General features: G+C 42.5%; 2 protein-coding genes across 2 annotated transcripts in view; one reads left to right on the forward strand and one right to left on the reverse strand.

The window, feature by feature from the left end:
• Positions 1 to 16,350, forward strand: part of CCDC185 (coiled-coil domain containing 185) — a 311,099-nt gene that overhangs the window by 263,568 nt on the left and 31,181 nt on the right. The window lies entirely within an intron of this gene.
• HSF2 (heat shock transcription factor 2) overlaps positions 9,697 to 16,350 on the reverse strand; it is a 39,610-nt gene continuing 32,956 nt past the window's right edge. The window contains exons 10-13 of the mRNA XM_050949683.1: positions 13,905 to 14,010; positions 11,344 to 11,397; positions 10,617 to 10,695; positions 9,697 to 10,176 (exon numbers count right to left, since the gene is read on the reverse strand). Of these exons, the coding sequence (XP_050805640.1) occupies positions 9,887 to 10,176; positions 10,617 to 10,695; positions 11,344 to 11,397; positions 13,905 to 14,010 (529 nt within the window). The 3' untranslated portion in view covers positions 9,697 to 9,886. The remainder of the gene's footprint in view (positions 10,177 to 10,616; positions 10,696 to 11,343; positions 11,398 to 13,904; positions 14,011 to 16,350) is intronic.

The raw sequence follows: 16,350 nt of genomic DNA on the forward strand, positions 1-16,350 counted from the left end.
CGACATGTCTGGCCCATCTGGTCTGGGCTCCCATCAGCAGTGTGAACTGACAGCAGACTGGCTCTGGTAAGGACTTCAGTATTGAGCACTTTGTCCTGCCATCTGATTTTTAGAAACTTTCGCAGACAAGAAATGTGGAAGTGATTGAGCCTTCGTGCATGACTCCGATAGACAGTCCATGTTTTGCAGGCGTACAGCAGAGTTGGAAGCACCGCTGCTCGGTAGACCTTCAGCTTCGTTGGTAGGCTGATCCCTCGACGTTCCCAGACATTGGAGTGCAATCGGCCAAATGCAGAGCTGTTTTTAGCAATTCGGCAGTTTACTTCATCGATTGACACTGCTCGGGAAAGGGTACTGCCCAGGTACGTGAAGTGGTCCACTGCCTGAAGTCTCTGTCCATTTACAGTGATGGACGGTTCTGAGTATGGAGCGGTTCTGACCATGTACAGTTAGCAGTAGCAACACAGGGGAAGCACTCACTTTAATTGGGAATGGCTTCATTCTTTCCTTTACTGCTTGCAGGTTCTGTACTTCTACCTAGCTTAATTAGTTAGCTCAAGCTTTTGAGTTCCACATTGAGTAATAAGGACATGAAAAGAACACCTCAGATGCATTTCAGCCAGCTATCTGTACCTTCACATCTGAATAAAATACCTTGTACATCATCCCTAGAGGACAGGTGCCCAAACTTAGTTTTAACCCCTTCTTATGGTCTGAGCTCCGTTCTTTAAATAGAAGGGATGGCATAAACACCCCTCCAGTTAGGTGACCTTATGCAGGAGCAGTGAACAGCTTGAACAATGATCACTGAAAACTACTAAGCACATGCAGCTCTTCAACATGCTAGGCCTAGGCTCTAGGTTGCAATTAATACTGCAGGTGTGGTCCTACCACATTTGTTTTAATTACACATTCCCCTCCTCCAAATCTTAGATTGAGGGAGGTTAGACCATTTATCTTTCCATTCAATTGTTTCTTCTGGGTCTGCTTTTCATTAGATACTCTAAGCCAGTGGTTCTCAAACTTTTTTGTACTGGTGCTCCCTTTCACATAGCAAGTCTGAGTGCAACCAGCCTTATAAAACACTTTATTTAACACAATTATAAATGCTGGATGCAAAGTGGAATGTTGTGTGCTGTTGAAGAGCTACTTCCTTCAAACCCAGAGGTGGCTGTATTTCAGTGGAGGCTGAAAACTTTCATGTGCGTACTGGATTCATATAGATTCTCATAGTATTACAAACACCCATTGTTAGCTCAAATGTGGGTCTCTTGCTACAGCAAGACACTCAATTCTCTGTTCTCTACTCAGGCAAATACCGGTTGACATGGGTTTGGGGTGCAGGTTGATAACTTGTGACCCTCTGAGGGGTCCCAACCCCCAGTTTGAGAAGCACAGGTCTAAGCAGTATTTAGTGACATTAACTTAATAAACTAGCAAATCAGCTAACCCATTAAGAATGTTTAAATAGCACATCTTTTCATGCCACAACATCAAAATTGTTTACTAGGTGAGTTCTCCTGTGGTACATGACTACATACTTATACCAGCCAGACCTTCACAGCCAGTGGCCTTTTGATAGTATAAATACACACCTCACTGAGCTGCTTCCATTTTAGTTGACTTATTTTTTGACTAGCTGAGGAAATTAAGTGCTGTATCAACTTTCATTTGCTATTAGGTCTTAAGGTATTAAAAGCAGTTACTGCCATGCTTGCCAAAAGGTACTTGTTTGAATAGGATAGTGTCTTTTGAATGAGTATATAATTAGTAGCTTTCTAGATATTTTACAAATTCCATTAATGAAAATATACACAGCCACTATGGTTACATCTGCACAGGGAACCCTGCCCCATGTCTGGCCAATTGCAGCTGACTCAGGCTCACAGTGGAAGGTCTTAGAGCCTAGGATCCAGCCCAAGCCCAAATGTCTACACGGACATTTTTTAGCCTTACAAGTTCAAGTCCACTGACCTGAGCCAACTCCAGCCATGCTATTTTATCCTTGAGCAGATGTACCCTAGGTCTACAGTACATTTGTTTACTGGTGGTAGAGATGATGAGCCAATACTTCTCTAGAAGTATTGGAAGGATAAACAAAAATAAATCTGGGACTAGGGTTTTTGACTTCAAGGGCTAACTTTAAAGAATTAAGGAAGTTAGTTAGGGAAGTGGATTGGACTGAAGAACTTGTGGATCTAAATGCGGAGAAGGCCTGGAAATACTTTACGTCGCAGCTGCAGAAACTATCAGAAGCCTGCATCCCAAGAAAGGGGGGAAAAAAAACCATAGGCAGGAGTTGTAGACCAAGCTGGAAGAGCACGCATCTCAGAGAGGTGATTAAGAAAAAGCAGAAAGCCTACAAGGAGTGGAAGAAGGGTGGGATTAGCAAGGAAAGCTACCTTAGTAAGGTCAGAACATGTAGAGCTAAAGTGAGAGAGGCTAAAAGCCATGTAGAGTTAGACCTTGCAAAGGGAATTAAAACCAATAGTAAAAGGTTCTATAGCCATATAAATAAGAAGAAAACAGAGAAAGAAGAAGTGGGACCGCTAAACACTGAGGAGGGAATGGAGGTTAAGGATAACTTAGGCATGGCCCAATATCTAAATAAGTACTTTGCCTCAGTCTTTAATAAGGCTAATGAGGAGCTTAGGGATAATGGAAGGATGACAAATAGGAATGAGGATATGGAGGTGGATATTACCACATCTGAGGTAGGAGCCAAACTTGAACAGCTTAATGGGACAAAATCAGAGGGCTCAGATAATCTTCATCCAAGAATATTAAAGGAACTGGTGCATGAAATTGCAAGCCCATTAGCAAGAATTTTTAATGAATCAGTAAACTCAGGGGTTGTACCGTACGACTGGAGAATTGCTAACATAGTTCCTATCTTTAAGAAAGGGGAAAAAAGTGATCAGAGTAACTATAGGCCTGTTAGTTTGACATCTGTAGTATGTAGGGTCTTGGAAAAAATTTTGAAGGAGAAAGTAGTTAAGGACATTGAGGTCAATGGTAATTGGGACAAGTTACAACATGGTTTTACTAAAGGTAGATCATGCCAAACCAACGTGATCTCCTTCTTTGAGAAGGTGACAGATTATTTAGACAAAGGAAATGCAGTAGATCTAATTTATCTTGATTTCAGTAAGGCATTTGACACAGTTCCACATGGGGAATTATTAGTTATATTGATCCCCATCTTTTCCAATTTGAAAACTGAAAGGTGGATAAGGAACTGGTTAAAGGGGAGACTCCAACAGATCGTACTGAAAGGTGAACAGTCAGGCTGGAAGGAGGTTACTAGTGGAGTTCCTCAAGGATCAGTTTTGGGATCAATCTTATTTAACCTTTTTATTACTGACCTTGGCACAAAAAGTGGGAATGTGCTAATAAAGTTTGCGGATGACACAAAGCTGGGGGGTATTGCTAACACAGAGAAGGACCTGGATATCATACAGGAAGATCTGGATGACCTTGTGAACTGGAGTAATAGTAATAGGATGAAATTTAATAGTGAAAAGTGCAAGGTCATGCACTTAAGGATTAATAAGAATTTTAGATATACATTGGGGACACATCAGTTGGAAGCAACAGAGGAGGAGAGGGATCTTGGAGTATTGGGTGATCACAGGATGACTGAGCTGCCAATGTGATATGGCCGTTAAAAAAAGCTAATGTAGTTTTGGGATGCATCAGGTGAGGTAGTTCCAGCAAAGATAAGGAGGTGTTAGTACCATTATATAAGGCACTGGTGAGACCTCAGCTGGAGTAGTGTGTGCAGTTCTGGTCTCCCATGTTTAAGGATGAATTCAAACTGGAACAGGTTCAGAGATGGGCTACTAGGATGATCCGAGGAATGGAAAACCTGCCTTATGAAAGGAGACTCAAAGAGCTTGGCTTGTTTAGTCTAGCCAAAAGAAGGCTGAGGGGGGATATGCTTGCTCTTTATAAATATATCAAAGGGATTAATATTAGGGAGGGAGGGGAATTATTTAAGCTTAGTACCAATGTAGACACAAGAACAAATGGGTATAAACTGGACACTAGGAAGTTTAGACTTGAAATTAGACGAAGGTTTCTAACCATTAGAGGAGCGAAGTTCTGGAACAGCCTTCCAAGGGGAGTAGTGGGGGCAAAAGACATATCTGGCTTTAAGACTAAGCTTGATAGGTTTATGGAAGGGATGGTATGATGGGATAGCTTAATTTTGGCAATTGATCTTTGATTATCAGCAGATAAGTATGCCCAGTGGTCTGTGATGGGATGGGATCTGAGGGTACATCTACACTACGGGATCAATTCAATTTAACATAAACCAGTTTTATAAAACATTATAAAGTCGATTGTGCACGGCCACACTAGGTACATTAATTCGGCGGTGTGCATCCATGGTCCGAGGCTAGCGTCAATTTCTGGAGCGTTGCACTGGGGCTAGCTATCCTGTAGCTATCTCATAGTTCCTGCAGTCTCCCCCGCCCCTTGGAATTCTGGTTAGAGAGCCCAGTGCCTGATGGGCAAAAATCATTGTCACGGGTGGTTCTGGGTACAGCCTCACCCCTCCCTAAGTGAAAGTAGCAGACAACCGTTCCGTGCCTTTTTTCCTGGGTGAACTGTGCAGAAGCCATAGCACTGCAAGCATGGACCCTGCTCAGATCAACACCGTGATCATGAACATTGTAGACACCTCATGCATTCTCGTGCAGTCTATGGTGATCCATGAACTGCAAAGCCAGGCGAGGAGAAGGCAGCAGTGACGAGAGTGATGAGGACATGGAAACTGAATTCTCCTTAACCGTGGGCCCCTGTGCTTTGGAGCTCCTGCTGGTAATGGGGCAGGTTCTACCCATTGAATGCTGATTTTGGGCCCGAGAAACAAGCACAGACTGGTGGGACTGCATAGTTTTGCGGGTGTGGGATGATTCGCAGTGGCTGCGAAACTTTCACGTGTAAGAGCACTTTCATGGAACTTTGTGACTTGCTTTCCCCTGCCCTGAAACGCCATAATACCAAGATGAGAGCAGCCCTAACAGTGGAGAAGGGAGTGGCAATAGCCCTCTGGAAGCTTGCAACGCCAGACAGCTACCGGTCAGTCGGGAATCAATTTGGAGTGGGAAAATCTACTGTGGGAGCTGCTGTAATGCAAGTAGCCAAAGCAATCACTACACGGCTGCTACAAAAGGTTGTGACTCTAGGAAACATGCAGGCCATAGTGGATGGCTTTGCTGCAATGGGATTCCCTAACTGTGGGGGGGGGGGGGGCAATAGATGGAACCCATATCCCTACCTTGGCACCAGCGCACCAGGCCACCCAGTATGTAAACCGCAAGGGGTACTTTTCAATGGTGCTGCAAGCAATGGTGGATCACAAGGGACGTTTCACCAACATCCACATGGGATACCCAGGAAGGGTTCATGACGCTCACATCCTCAGAAGCACTGCTCTGTTTAAAATGCTGCAGCAAGGAATTTACTTCCCAGACCAGAAAATAACTGTTGGGGATGTTGAAATGCCTGTAGTGATCCTGGGGGACCCAGCAGACCCTTTGATGCCATGGCTCATGAAGCCATACACAGGCAGCCTGGACAGTGGTCAGGAGCTGTTCAACTACAGGCTGAGCAAGTATAGAATGGTGGTAGAATGCGCATTTGGCTGTTTAAATGCACGAGGGTGCACATTACTAACTCACTCAGACGACAGCCAAACCAATGTCCCCTTTGTTATTGCTGCTTGCTGTGTGCTCCACAATCTCTGTAAGAGTAAGGGGGAGACCTTTATGGCGGGGTGGGAGGCTGAGGCAAATCACCTGGCCGCTAATTACGCGCAGCCAGACACCAAAGCTATTAGAAGAGCACACCAGGAAGCAGGGCGCATCAGAGAAGCTTTGAAAACCAGTTTCATCACAGGCCAGGGTATGGTGTGACTGCTGTGTTTGTTTCCCTTTGATTAACCCCACCCCCTTGATTGACTCATTCCCTGTAAGCAACCCACCCTCCCCCTTCGATGAGAACTGGCAAGGGTGCGGTTTGGGAGGAAGATAGGAGGGAAGGAAAAGGCCACTAAAATCATTTCAATGTAATGACAGCCTTTTGGTTGGGCTGTCCACGGGGGTGGAGTGGGTGGGTGCACAAAGCCTTCCCCCATGCGTTCTTCCACATCTGGGTGAGGAAGATATGGAACATGGTGAGTACTGAGGGTGGTGACAGGGGCTGCAGCGGCACTCAGACCTCGCTGCTCTTCCTGAAGCTCCACCTGACATCGGAGGATGTCAGTTTGATCATGCAGCAGCCCCAGCGTTTCATTCCGCTGCTGATCTTCCTGCTGCCATCTCATCTCGAACGTCTCTCCTCACGTTCACGGCATCTTTCCTGTAATTTGATACCACGTCCTTCCACTGATTCAGATGAGCTCTTTCATTGCGTGTTACTTCCATGATTTCAGAGAACATTTCATCTCGTGTCCTTTTCTTCCTCCGCCTTATCTGAGCTAGCCTTTGGGATGGAGTAGGGAGGCTTGAACAATGTGCAGCTGCATGAGAGAGGGGAAAAAAGGGAGAGAAGTATTTAAAAAGATACATTTTACAGAACAATGGTTATACTCCTTTCACAGTGAACAACACTATTCACCTTACATAGCACATGTGATCAGTACAAGGTCGCATTTTGCATCTTAACTTTGAGTGCCTGGGCTCTGGCGTTACAGATCTCACCGACGCAGATCTGGGCATCAGAATTGAGCTTGCATGCGGCCATGGTAAGCTATTGTCTTTTGGCTCCAGCAGCCTTCACTTCCATTCACAGAAGCCCCCCCCACGCCCCCTCCAATTCTCTAGGATGATCGCTTTACCCCCTCCCCCCATCACATGGCTGGTATCATGGAAGATCACTGCTAATCACCCCCCTTCCCCCCATACCACGTGGCTGGTAGCTGGGAAGATTCCTGCTAGCCAAACGCAAGAAAGCTCAGCGCTATCCTTCCTCCCCTCCCCCTGCTTGGCTACATGCAAGGAAGGATTTCTTGTAAGCAACAAACACACACCCCTGTAGGAAAAAGGCCATCTCTGTCCCCTTAATTAAATTCCTGAATTTCAACCAGGTTACCATGAACAATATCACTTTGCTGAGGATAACAGAGCAAGATAAAGAACGGATGTTTCTTGAATGCCTGCAATCACCAGGACCATACGCAGCTATGCTTTGTCATGCAATAATACCCGATTACTTGCTACATGCATGGTGTGGTAAAGTGTCCTACCATGGTGGACGGAACAAGGCTGCCTTGCCCAGAAACCTGCAAAGGCTTTTGGAGTACCTCCAAGAGCGCTTCATGGAGATGTCCCTGGAGGATTTCCGCTCCAACCCCAGACATGTTAAATTTTTCCAGTAACTTTACTGCCCGCGAATGCATCCCAAGCCCTCAGGGAAAATCAATCATTAAAAAAAGCTTGCTTTTAAACCATGTTTTATATTTACAAAGGTACACTCACCAGAGTTCGCTTTCATGGCTTCACTGTCTGGGCTAGTGGCTTGGGAGGGCTGGGATGGTAATTCCGTCTGGGTCAGAAAAAGCTCCTGGCTGTTGGGGCTAACAGAGTGCTGTGTGCTCTCTTCAAGCTCGTCGTCCTCTTCCTCCTCACCTTCCCTGTCCACATAATCCTCAGGCATGACTGAGATTACAACCCCCACCACGGAATCCAAGGACGGGGGGTAGTGGTGGCACAGCCCCCTAAAATTGTATGCAGCTCAGCGTAGAAGCGGCATGTTTTCAGCCCTGCCCCAGACCTTCCGTTTGCCTCTTTGGTTTTCTGGTATGCTTGTCTGAGTTCCTTCAGTTTCACTCTGCACTGCACTGAGTCCCTGGTGTGGCCTCTCTCCTTCATGGTCTTGGAAATTTTTTCAAAAGTGTTTTCATTTTGTCTTTTGGAACTGAGTTCTGTTAGCACTGAATCCTCTCCCCATATAGTGATCAGATCCAGTACCTCCCATGTGATCCATGCTGGAGCTCTTTTTCTATTCTCAGGAGACTGCATTGTTACCTGTGCTGGTGAGCTCTGCGCGGTCACCTGTGCTGATCAGAGCTCCACGCTGGCCAAACAGGAAATGAAATTCAAAAGTTCGCGGGGCTTTTCCTGTCTACCTGGCCAGTGCCTCCGAGTTCAGATAGCTGTCCAGAGCAGTCAGTGGTGCACCGTGGGATATGGCCCAGAGGCCAATACCATTGATTTGCGGCCACACTAACCCTAATCCGATATAATACCACCAATTTTAGCGCTACTCCTCTCATTGAAGAGGAGTACAGAAACAGATTTAAAGAGCCCTTTATATCAATTTAAAAGGCATCGTAGTGTGGACGGGTGTGGCGTTAAATTGGTTTAACGCTGCTAAAATCGGTATAAACACGTAGTGTAGACCAGGCCTGAGTTAGGAAAGAATTCTCTGCAGTGAGTGCTGGCTGGTGATTCTTGCCCACATGCTCAAGGTTTAGCTGATTGCCATGTTTGGGGTCAGGAAGGAATTTTCCTCGGGGGCAGAGTGGCAGAGGCCCTGGATTTTTTTCGCCTTCCTCTGCAGTGTGGGGCATGGGTCACCTGCTGGTGGATTCTCTGCAGCGTGAGGACTTCAAACCACAATTTGAAGACTTCAATAACTCGGACATAGGTTAGGGGTTTGGTTATAGAAGTGGATGGGTAGGGTTCTGTGGCCTGCTTTGTGCAGGAGGTCAAGTAAATGATCACACTGGCCCCTTCTGACCCTAAAGTCTATGAGTCTATAAAATAGACAAACTGGTGAGAATGATTTTTTTTCTGCCTGATTCAAGTAGCTTGAAAACAAGTGTTTAACTGACATGCTACAAGATCCCTACCTAACAGTGAACACAGCATTATCTGTATATAAAAACAGCATATTTCATGCTTAATGGTAGTAAAAAAAATAGGTTGTTTTGATATCTCAGCATGTTAATGTAGTAAAGTGTACATCTTTCACTTAATACATAGCTCATGTAGAGTCTGACCTGACCTCTTAATTTATCCCACGTTATTACTGGTTTAAAAAAAAAAAATTGTTCTGAAACTGAAAACTCAGACTGTCTTTTGTGGCATACACTAGCATGAATTAAAGTAGTTCATCTGAAAACATGTTCTAAGCATTGACTCAAAGTGTAGACAATGTAAAAGATGACCCCTAACAAAAGTCACACCTAGATAACATTTATTTTATCAAAGTGGATGGTTCAGGTTAGAACTCATGCATGCAAGTGGCTCCTGTCTTAATAAATAAAAACGTCCATTTCTCTCCTGTCATGTATGATCACACTTACTGAAGAACTAAGGCAGAACCAAAACAGTCAAGCAGGTAACAGGCACTTTGTTCCCAATTCAACCAGAAAAAAAAAAAAAAAAAAAAAAAAAAAATGCAGCTCAACTCAGGTCTTGATGCTGCACCCCCACCCCGCCCCCCCCCAAAAAAAGTTTAAACAAAAAGGTTGTAAAAATAGAAAAACTAAAATACAGAAAACATTTAGAGTTCCACACAATACAGAGTTATTGTACTCAATCATACATAGAACCAAAAAGTTTGAGTGTAAAACAAAGTGGACATGAATTTTGATTACCTGGGATATTTTGTATTCTCTGTAAATACCAAATATTTGACAGCAATTAAAAATTTTGGTAACTTAGTATATGCAACTATGTCTATGATGTCTTGTATAAGTACACAACTACTTACACATATTCAAAGAGCTGTTTGTGGGGAGGAAAGGAGAGAGATTCCACAATAGTTGGTTATACTAACCGAAGTATTTATCAAAAAACCCAGAACGATACCAAACGATATCCTAAATAAATAGTTCGTTTTGATGAATATATACAAAGTTCCTGCTATGTTAGTTATCCAAGAATGGCATATCTGTGTCCATGGGTGCAGGAGCAAGTTCACATAAATAAAACAGTGTGGCTTCACTTGCTTCTGCCTCAGTCAGTGGCTCCAGCCGCACTAACTTGCTTTGAGTTGGTTCAGGGTCCAGGCTGCTTTCCAGAAGCTCATCCACTTCTAAGGGTTTGTCTGGGGAGGACATGGTTTCAGATGTTGAATTTCCACCCTCAACAGTTGCACCTGGACTTCCATCAAGGAATGCAAGGAGTGGAAAGGCAGTATATTGAATGAGCTGTTTATCTACAAGGGAAGAAAAATAATACTTCAGAAACTCACTATTAGTTTACATGCACAATCCTAATTCCAAAAATTTTAGTATATTTTTAGAAAGCAAACCACATTATAAAAATATTTTTGAACAAAAAACGAAGTTATTTTAAAAAAAAACTGGGCATAATATTGAAGTATTGCAGAAGCAAACTAAACAGTTTGTTCAGCTTTGTCGGAAACACCAACATTTCATCAGTTTTGTCTCTGCACCTGGTGCAATGCAAATTCTTCACAGTTAACTATTTTGGGTCTTGTCATGTTATCAGCATGAAGCAATCAAGCAGATAAGACCTGACTAAGCAGGATCTTGTTTTAACAAGTACTTCACAATTTTTCCCTCTTTCATCTTTTCAGCTGATCAACTATGAAGCTCTTCCTGCAAAGAAAGCCATGCCATTTGCTGTACAAACCTGATTTGGGCTTAGAACTTTGTGCGTCTTGTGAAGCAGGCTGAGGTCCGTTACTCTTTGTAGTTTCTATTCCTTTTGTCTCCAAATGAAAGAAGAAATTGAAGTCAAAACTTAATTTGAAATAGGCTTTAAAAAACCCAGTCTACATAAGTAACAAAAAAGGTGGTAACTGACAAATCTTGACGAAGTCTGACTATTAAAATAACCTGCACTAGCCTGTAAAAAGATGATGTTACAACCGTATGGCAACTATTCATGTGGCTTAATGGATGCTAGAAAATAACATGAAATGGAACAGTGGTGGTTCCAAGTAGGAACTGAGACAGATTAACATTTAGGAAGGATTACTGTTCTACAGTTGCTCCTCCAATTTGAGGTCTATTAGCTTCTCTTCTTGGTTTGGCTATCGGCACTAGTTTTACTTTCCTCATCTGTAAAAATGTTTGATGCTTCCCCTAGATACCGTAGTGATAAGCGTGGTATAAAAAAACCACACACCCCCACCCCCCCAGACACACAATTTTGTGCTGTTTTTCCCTTCCAGCTACAAAGCAGAATAGGGATAAGTTCAACTGCAGTTTTTGCATCCAAATTAGAGGTTTTATTCACAACAAAATATGAAACTGCTTTGTCACTTCAGTAATAGGCACAGCTAAAGGACAAGTTGTTCACCAACCTCCAACTAAATGTATTTGTATCTCTCACTACTGTGGGCTTTGGAACTTACTTTTGTATTACTGATATGATCCGTGGGATTCATCTGCACGGAGCTTGTAAAAAGCTGAACAAGACAAAACAGTTTTAAAATTCCAAACATTGGTATATACTAAGTATAGGACACTAAATATATGGATGTAAATATTTTACTAATGGCTTATATTATAGGATCTGAGCAGGATTGGGCCCCCTTTTAAAAATTTGCCATTTTGTGCAAAACGTTTGCTAAGGAAAAGCCTAATTGTGGAGTAGACCTGCTACGTTTTGAGACTGCAGGGCACTGGTTGCCGTAGTGTGGGTGTTATGTCTGTAACACGTCTAGCTCTGTCAAACAGATAGCTAAGGGTTAATGTCTCTTTCACCTGGAAAGGGTTAACAACCACCACCTGACCAGAGGACCAATCAGGAAACAGGACTTTTTCAAATCTGGGTGGAGTAAAAGGTTTATCTCTGCAATTTAGATGGTAAACAGTTACAGGGTCTTTTAGCTTATAGAAAATGGATAAACAGCCTTATCCAGAAAAAATACAATTTAAACTATTTCCAGCAGACTACACATTTGCAAATACAGAAAAACAATGTAAAAGCCTATATTGTCTTTCTACCGTTGTACTTACAAATTGGAAACAGAAGATTAGAGAGCCTGGAGATTCTTGTGGTCCCCCTCAGAGCTCAGAGAGAGAACAGCCCAAGAACAAAGGACCCACACCCAGACTTCCCTCCACCCAGATTTGAAAAAGTCTTGTTTCCTGATTGGTCCTCTGGTCAGGTGTTTGTTAACCCTTTCCAGGTGAAAGAGACATTAACCCTTAGCTATCTGTTTATGACAAGCTCAGAACCGTGCTGTATGTTAGTTCTGCAGTTTCAGAAACACCAGATTCAGAAAAGTGAACTGCCACATAGGTGACCAGTTAAGTGAGAGGAATGATAGACAGGAATAATAGGTAAGAAAACGAAGGACCCGTGGACTGAAACTGCAGTCATTTCATGCATTTGAATTATGAACGTGGCAAAAAATTTCCACTCCTCTCCCGCCCCTTGCTTAACTTTGAAACTTTCAATTTGGAAATTAAACCTGTGAACACTAACATAGAATTCACAATTGTACAGCATCTGCCGGGGCATGCATAAAGTTTTTCCCTGAACAGCACACTTTTTAATATATATGGCCACCAACCACAAAAACTGGATCTCCAGTCCTCTTATTCCCTTCTGTTTCCTCCTCTCCAAGCGTGTCATTTTCAGACACAATTTGAAACCATTAGAATACACACACAGTTCAAAACTGTGGCCCCGAATATACTTGGCCCTTGAGCCTTGGATGTCTGATAAAGACTCAGATTCCCTGCTTCCCTGTTTACGAAGCAGGTGCTAGAACAGTGCTTTTCGAGCTTTTTTTCTGGCAACCCAGCTGAAGAAAATTGTTGATGCCTATAACCCAATGGAGCTGGGGATGAGAAGGTGAGGGCTGGGGTTAAGGGGTTGGGGTACAGGAGGGGGCCAGGGTTCTGGGCTGCCAGCTCTGGGGGTGGAGCCAGGGATGAGGGGTTTGGGTGCAGGAAAGGGCTCCAGGTTAGGGGGTGCTCAGGGGCTGGGGATTGAGCTGTTGGCTTATCTCCAGTGGCTCCTGGTCAGCAGTGCAGCCACCATGCTGATGCAGGCCTCCCACCTGTCCTGGCACTGCGGATGGCGCTCTGCCCCAGAAGTAGCCAGCAGGTCTGGTTCCTAGATAGAGGTGCGCAAGCACCACCCCCTGTGGCCCCGCCTATGAGCCGGACCTGCTGCTGGCTGCTTCTGGAGTGCAGCCTCGTGTCAGAACAGGTGGGAACTACTAGTTTTTACTGGCCAACTGCCAGAGTCCCTAGGTGCTGAGCAAGGTGACCCAGTGCCTTGCATGTCACAACCCAGTACTGGCTCATGACCCAAACTTTGAAAGCCACTGTGCTAGAAAAATCTCTTTGGTTCCCTTATCCAATTTTGGCTAACTTCATGGAAGTACATATTCAGTTCTAGTCAACAGCACCAGTTCTTCTACTAAATATACATAAATTGGTGTAGCAGTTAAAAGAACGAGTACTTCAGGGGCATTTGGAAGCATTACACCAGTACTGAAGCATGCACTACTCTTTATGCCGCCCCACCCAATTTTTTATTTATATTTTTTTAAAAAAAGGAATGAAAATTAACTGCCACATTTGCCCACGTGGCACAGCTAAAGTAATAAGCATCAAGAAATACAAGATATTTCTACAGTAATATTAATTCTGCTATTTTGGAGACAGAACCTTTTGCATATCTGTTTCCTTGTTAAAAAGACTGTGTTAACATTTTTAGTATGCAATATACAGGAGGAGCAATAAGTCTAAATTATAACTCTAGAAATGTTTGAGTCTTCTGATTTTAAATTTTATAATTGTGCAGGCTTTATAAAAGGTGCGTGAACTTTTCTGAATTAAAATTTTAAAAATCTTAAAGCTTTAAGATATCCTCTTGAGAAGTGTGTGTTTGCATCCTCATTTATCTTGCTCATTACAAAATAAAAAAACCCAGGAAGTTACTAAAAATACATACATCAACCAGAAGATCTGGGTCTATGCTGAACTGTCGTCCTGACAGCATGGCTTGGAAGTCTTCTAAACTGCAATCAATACTGTCAAGATAATCCAATAGCTCAACTCTGGAAGACAGAAAAGAAAAAGAGGATTGTGTGTTCTGAAATAGCAGCAATGCTTCTACTGACAAGGTGGGAAAAAAAAAAATGAAGTGAGGTGCACAGTGCCCCATGAAAGTCTGTTATAAAGATACAGAAACTTTATAATTTATCTGTTGGAAGAGATATATGCAACAGTTCCATCATCACTGCTTGTTTAACACTGCACTGGCAAGCGCAACATGATATATCTCTGCCTGGTGTCAAACAGTTAAGAATGTCTGACAGGATTGTCAGTTTATATATCTGACATTCACAAATCAATTTTTACTTTGTGACTGCACAGGAAAGCAATAAGCTGTGACCCATTCACAAAGCTGCTGTCTCCACAATAAAGGAGAGCAGAATTCAGTTAATTAGAATTATTTTAAAAGCTGTAAGTAGATCCTTTTATATTACAAGGTAACAGTACAAAAGGAATCAGATGGTTGCATGTGGGGATGAAAAGGAAGAATTCACAAGTGATTCATAAGACAATTAAAAAAATATTCCACCAGCAAGTGCTGATTGCAACTAACATTGTAAATAAGTTATTTCCTCTGCTATACAATATATACCCTAAAGACAAACAACGTAGTAGCCTTTAGCTTTTGTTTTAACTTAAAACCATTTAAAAACAAACAAACAAGCAAAAAAAACACCTCACCGCTTTAGAGTGCAATGATAAACGTCTGTCAGAGGCTTTAAAGAACAAAAAAAAGTTCATATCCAAAGGGAGAGAAAAAAAATCCGTCCTTAAGGTGACCTGCAAGGAGGGAGGTACTGATTTTGTGCCCTTGTTTGATTTTTTTAATATTACATAAAGAGGGCCAGGAAGAGCAAAACACACATTACAAAGATGTTTCACATTTAAGATTCAGACTGGTCATAAACTTCTAGCCTAGATAAGACACAGAGAACTAGTGAAATATTGTTATCACAAAAGAAAAGAAAGTACAAATACAGCATTTGAAAAAAAGGGAATCTTAGACTTGTTTTTTTTATAAGTTTTAAATGCCACCTATTTAACAAAAGTAACGTTTTGGATAAAGGAAGTCTTTAATTTTAACGAACACCTCCACCGTTCAAATTAAGGTGCAAGAGGTAACAGTAAATATCTTCAAGACTTCCCAGGAGCAGACCTCCAGCAAAAACAGGGAAGAGCAGGTTTTCTGGTATTTCTAGGATAAAAACCATGTAGGATAATATTTAAAAATAGCTTTCAGGACTTTTTTTTTTTATATATAGTATTCCGCATTTTCAGTTTTTAAACCAATTTTCACCAAGTTACCTTTTTTTTTTTTAATGTAAAGGAGTTCAGGTTTTACTGACTAACGCATGTATCAATCCATTCAATTCCTCCCTCCTTCCCGTACTTATTTTTGTTAAACACTAATGCTTTATACAATTGTTGTGTCCTGCAGCTCTGAGACTGAAGCAGTTCTGCAGTGTAAAACACAGTACATAGAGTGAAGGTCAGAAAAAACAATGTTAATGTTGTACTAAGATGTTGCCTCCCTATTTCTTTGCATCTCTTTAGTGCGGCACTCAGTTTAAACAAGCTATCCTCCACAGATAAAGATAAGGTAAAAAAAGGTAAACATGCGGTAAAAACACAAATATACATCTCAATATCAACAAAATTCAGTGCTTTTTCAAGAAGAGCAAAGATGGAAGGGAAGAGGATGAATTGTGTTGCAAGGACTACAGCACTGAGGTCAGGGCTCATGCTGACAGAATAAAGGAGCATGTTGAAAGCAAACACCACAAGAAGCTTAAAGAACGTGAGCTTCAGGATAAACAGTCAATATCAGGAGCTTTCACCAGGGCTTCCAAGAGAGGAGACAGCACAACTGTGTCAATGATTTGTGCATGCTGTTTCACTGGACAACCTCTGTTAATTGCAGAGGGGCCTGCTGGTGACTATGTGGCAATACTGTTCATAGCAGCAAAAACCCTTCCTAATGCAGACAACCTCACTCGTAAGTATCTAAAAGAAAAATGACAATGCTTTAGTGTATAAACACATGGAATGAATTGATGGAAATGTGGTGTCTAGATCGGCTTTTGACAAGTCTTCTGATGCTTTGGCCTATCGTTTTTTATTTCACTGACATTTGTTGGTACATTTCAAACTTCAGAAAATGTGGCCACAACGAACACAGATTCTGCTTCCGACATGGTTAAGTCTGCATGAGAGATTAAACTCAGTCGGAAACCAGAGCTGCTACATATTATCTGTCCTGCTCATCTGACTACCGTTGTGCTGTCAGGTGCTACTGCTACCGAAGAAGTGAAAGATGTGAAATCTTAGATCACTGGATTTGG

The sequence above is a fragment of the Gopherus flavomarginatus genome, chromosome 4, assembly GCF_025201925.1.
Source record: "Gopherus flavomarginatus isolate rGopFla2 chromosome 4, rGopFla2.mat.asm, whole genome shotgun sequence".
Taxonomy (NCBI): domain Eukaryota; kingdom Metazoa; phylum Chordata; order Testudines; family Testudinidae; genus Gopherus; species Gopherus flavomarginatus.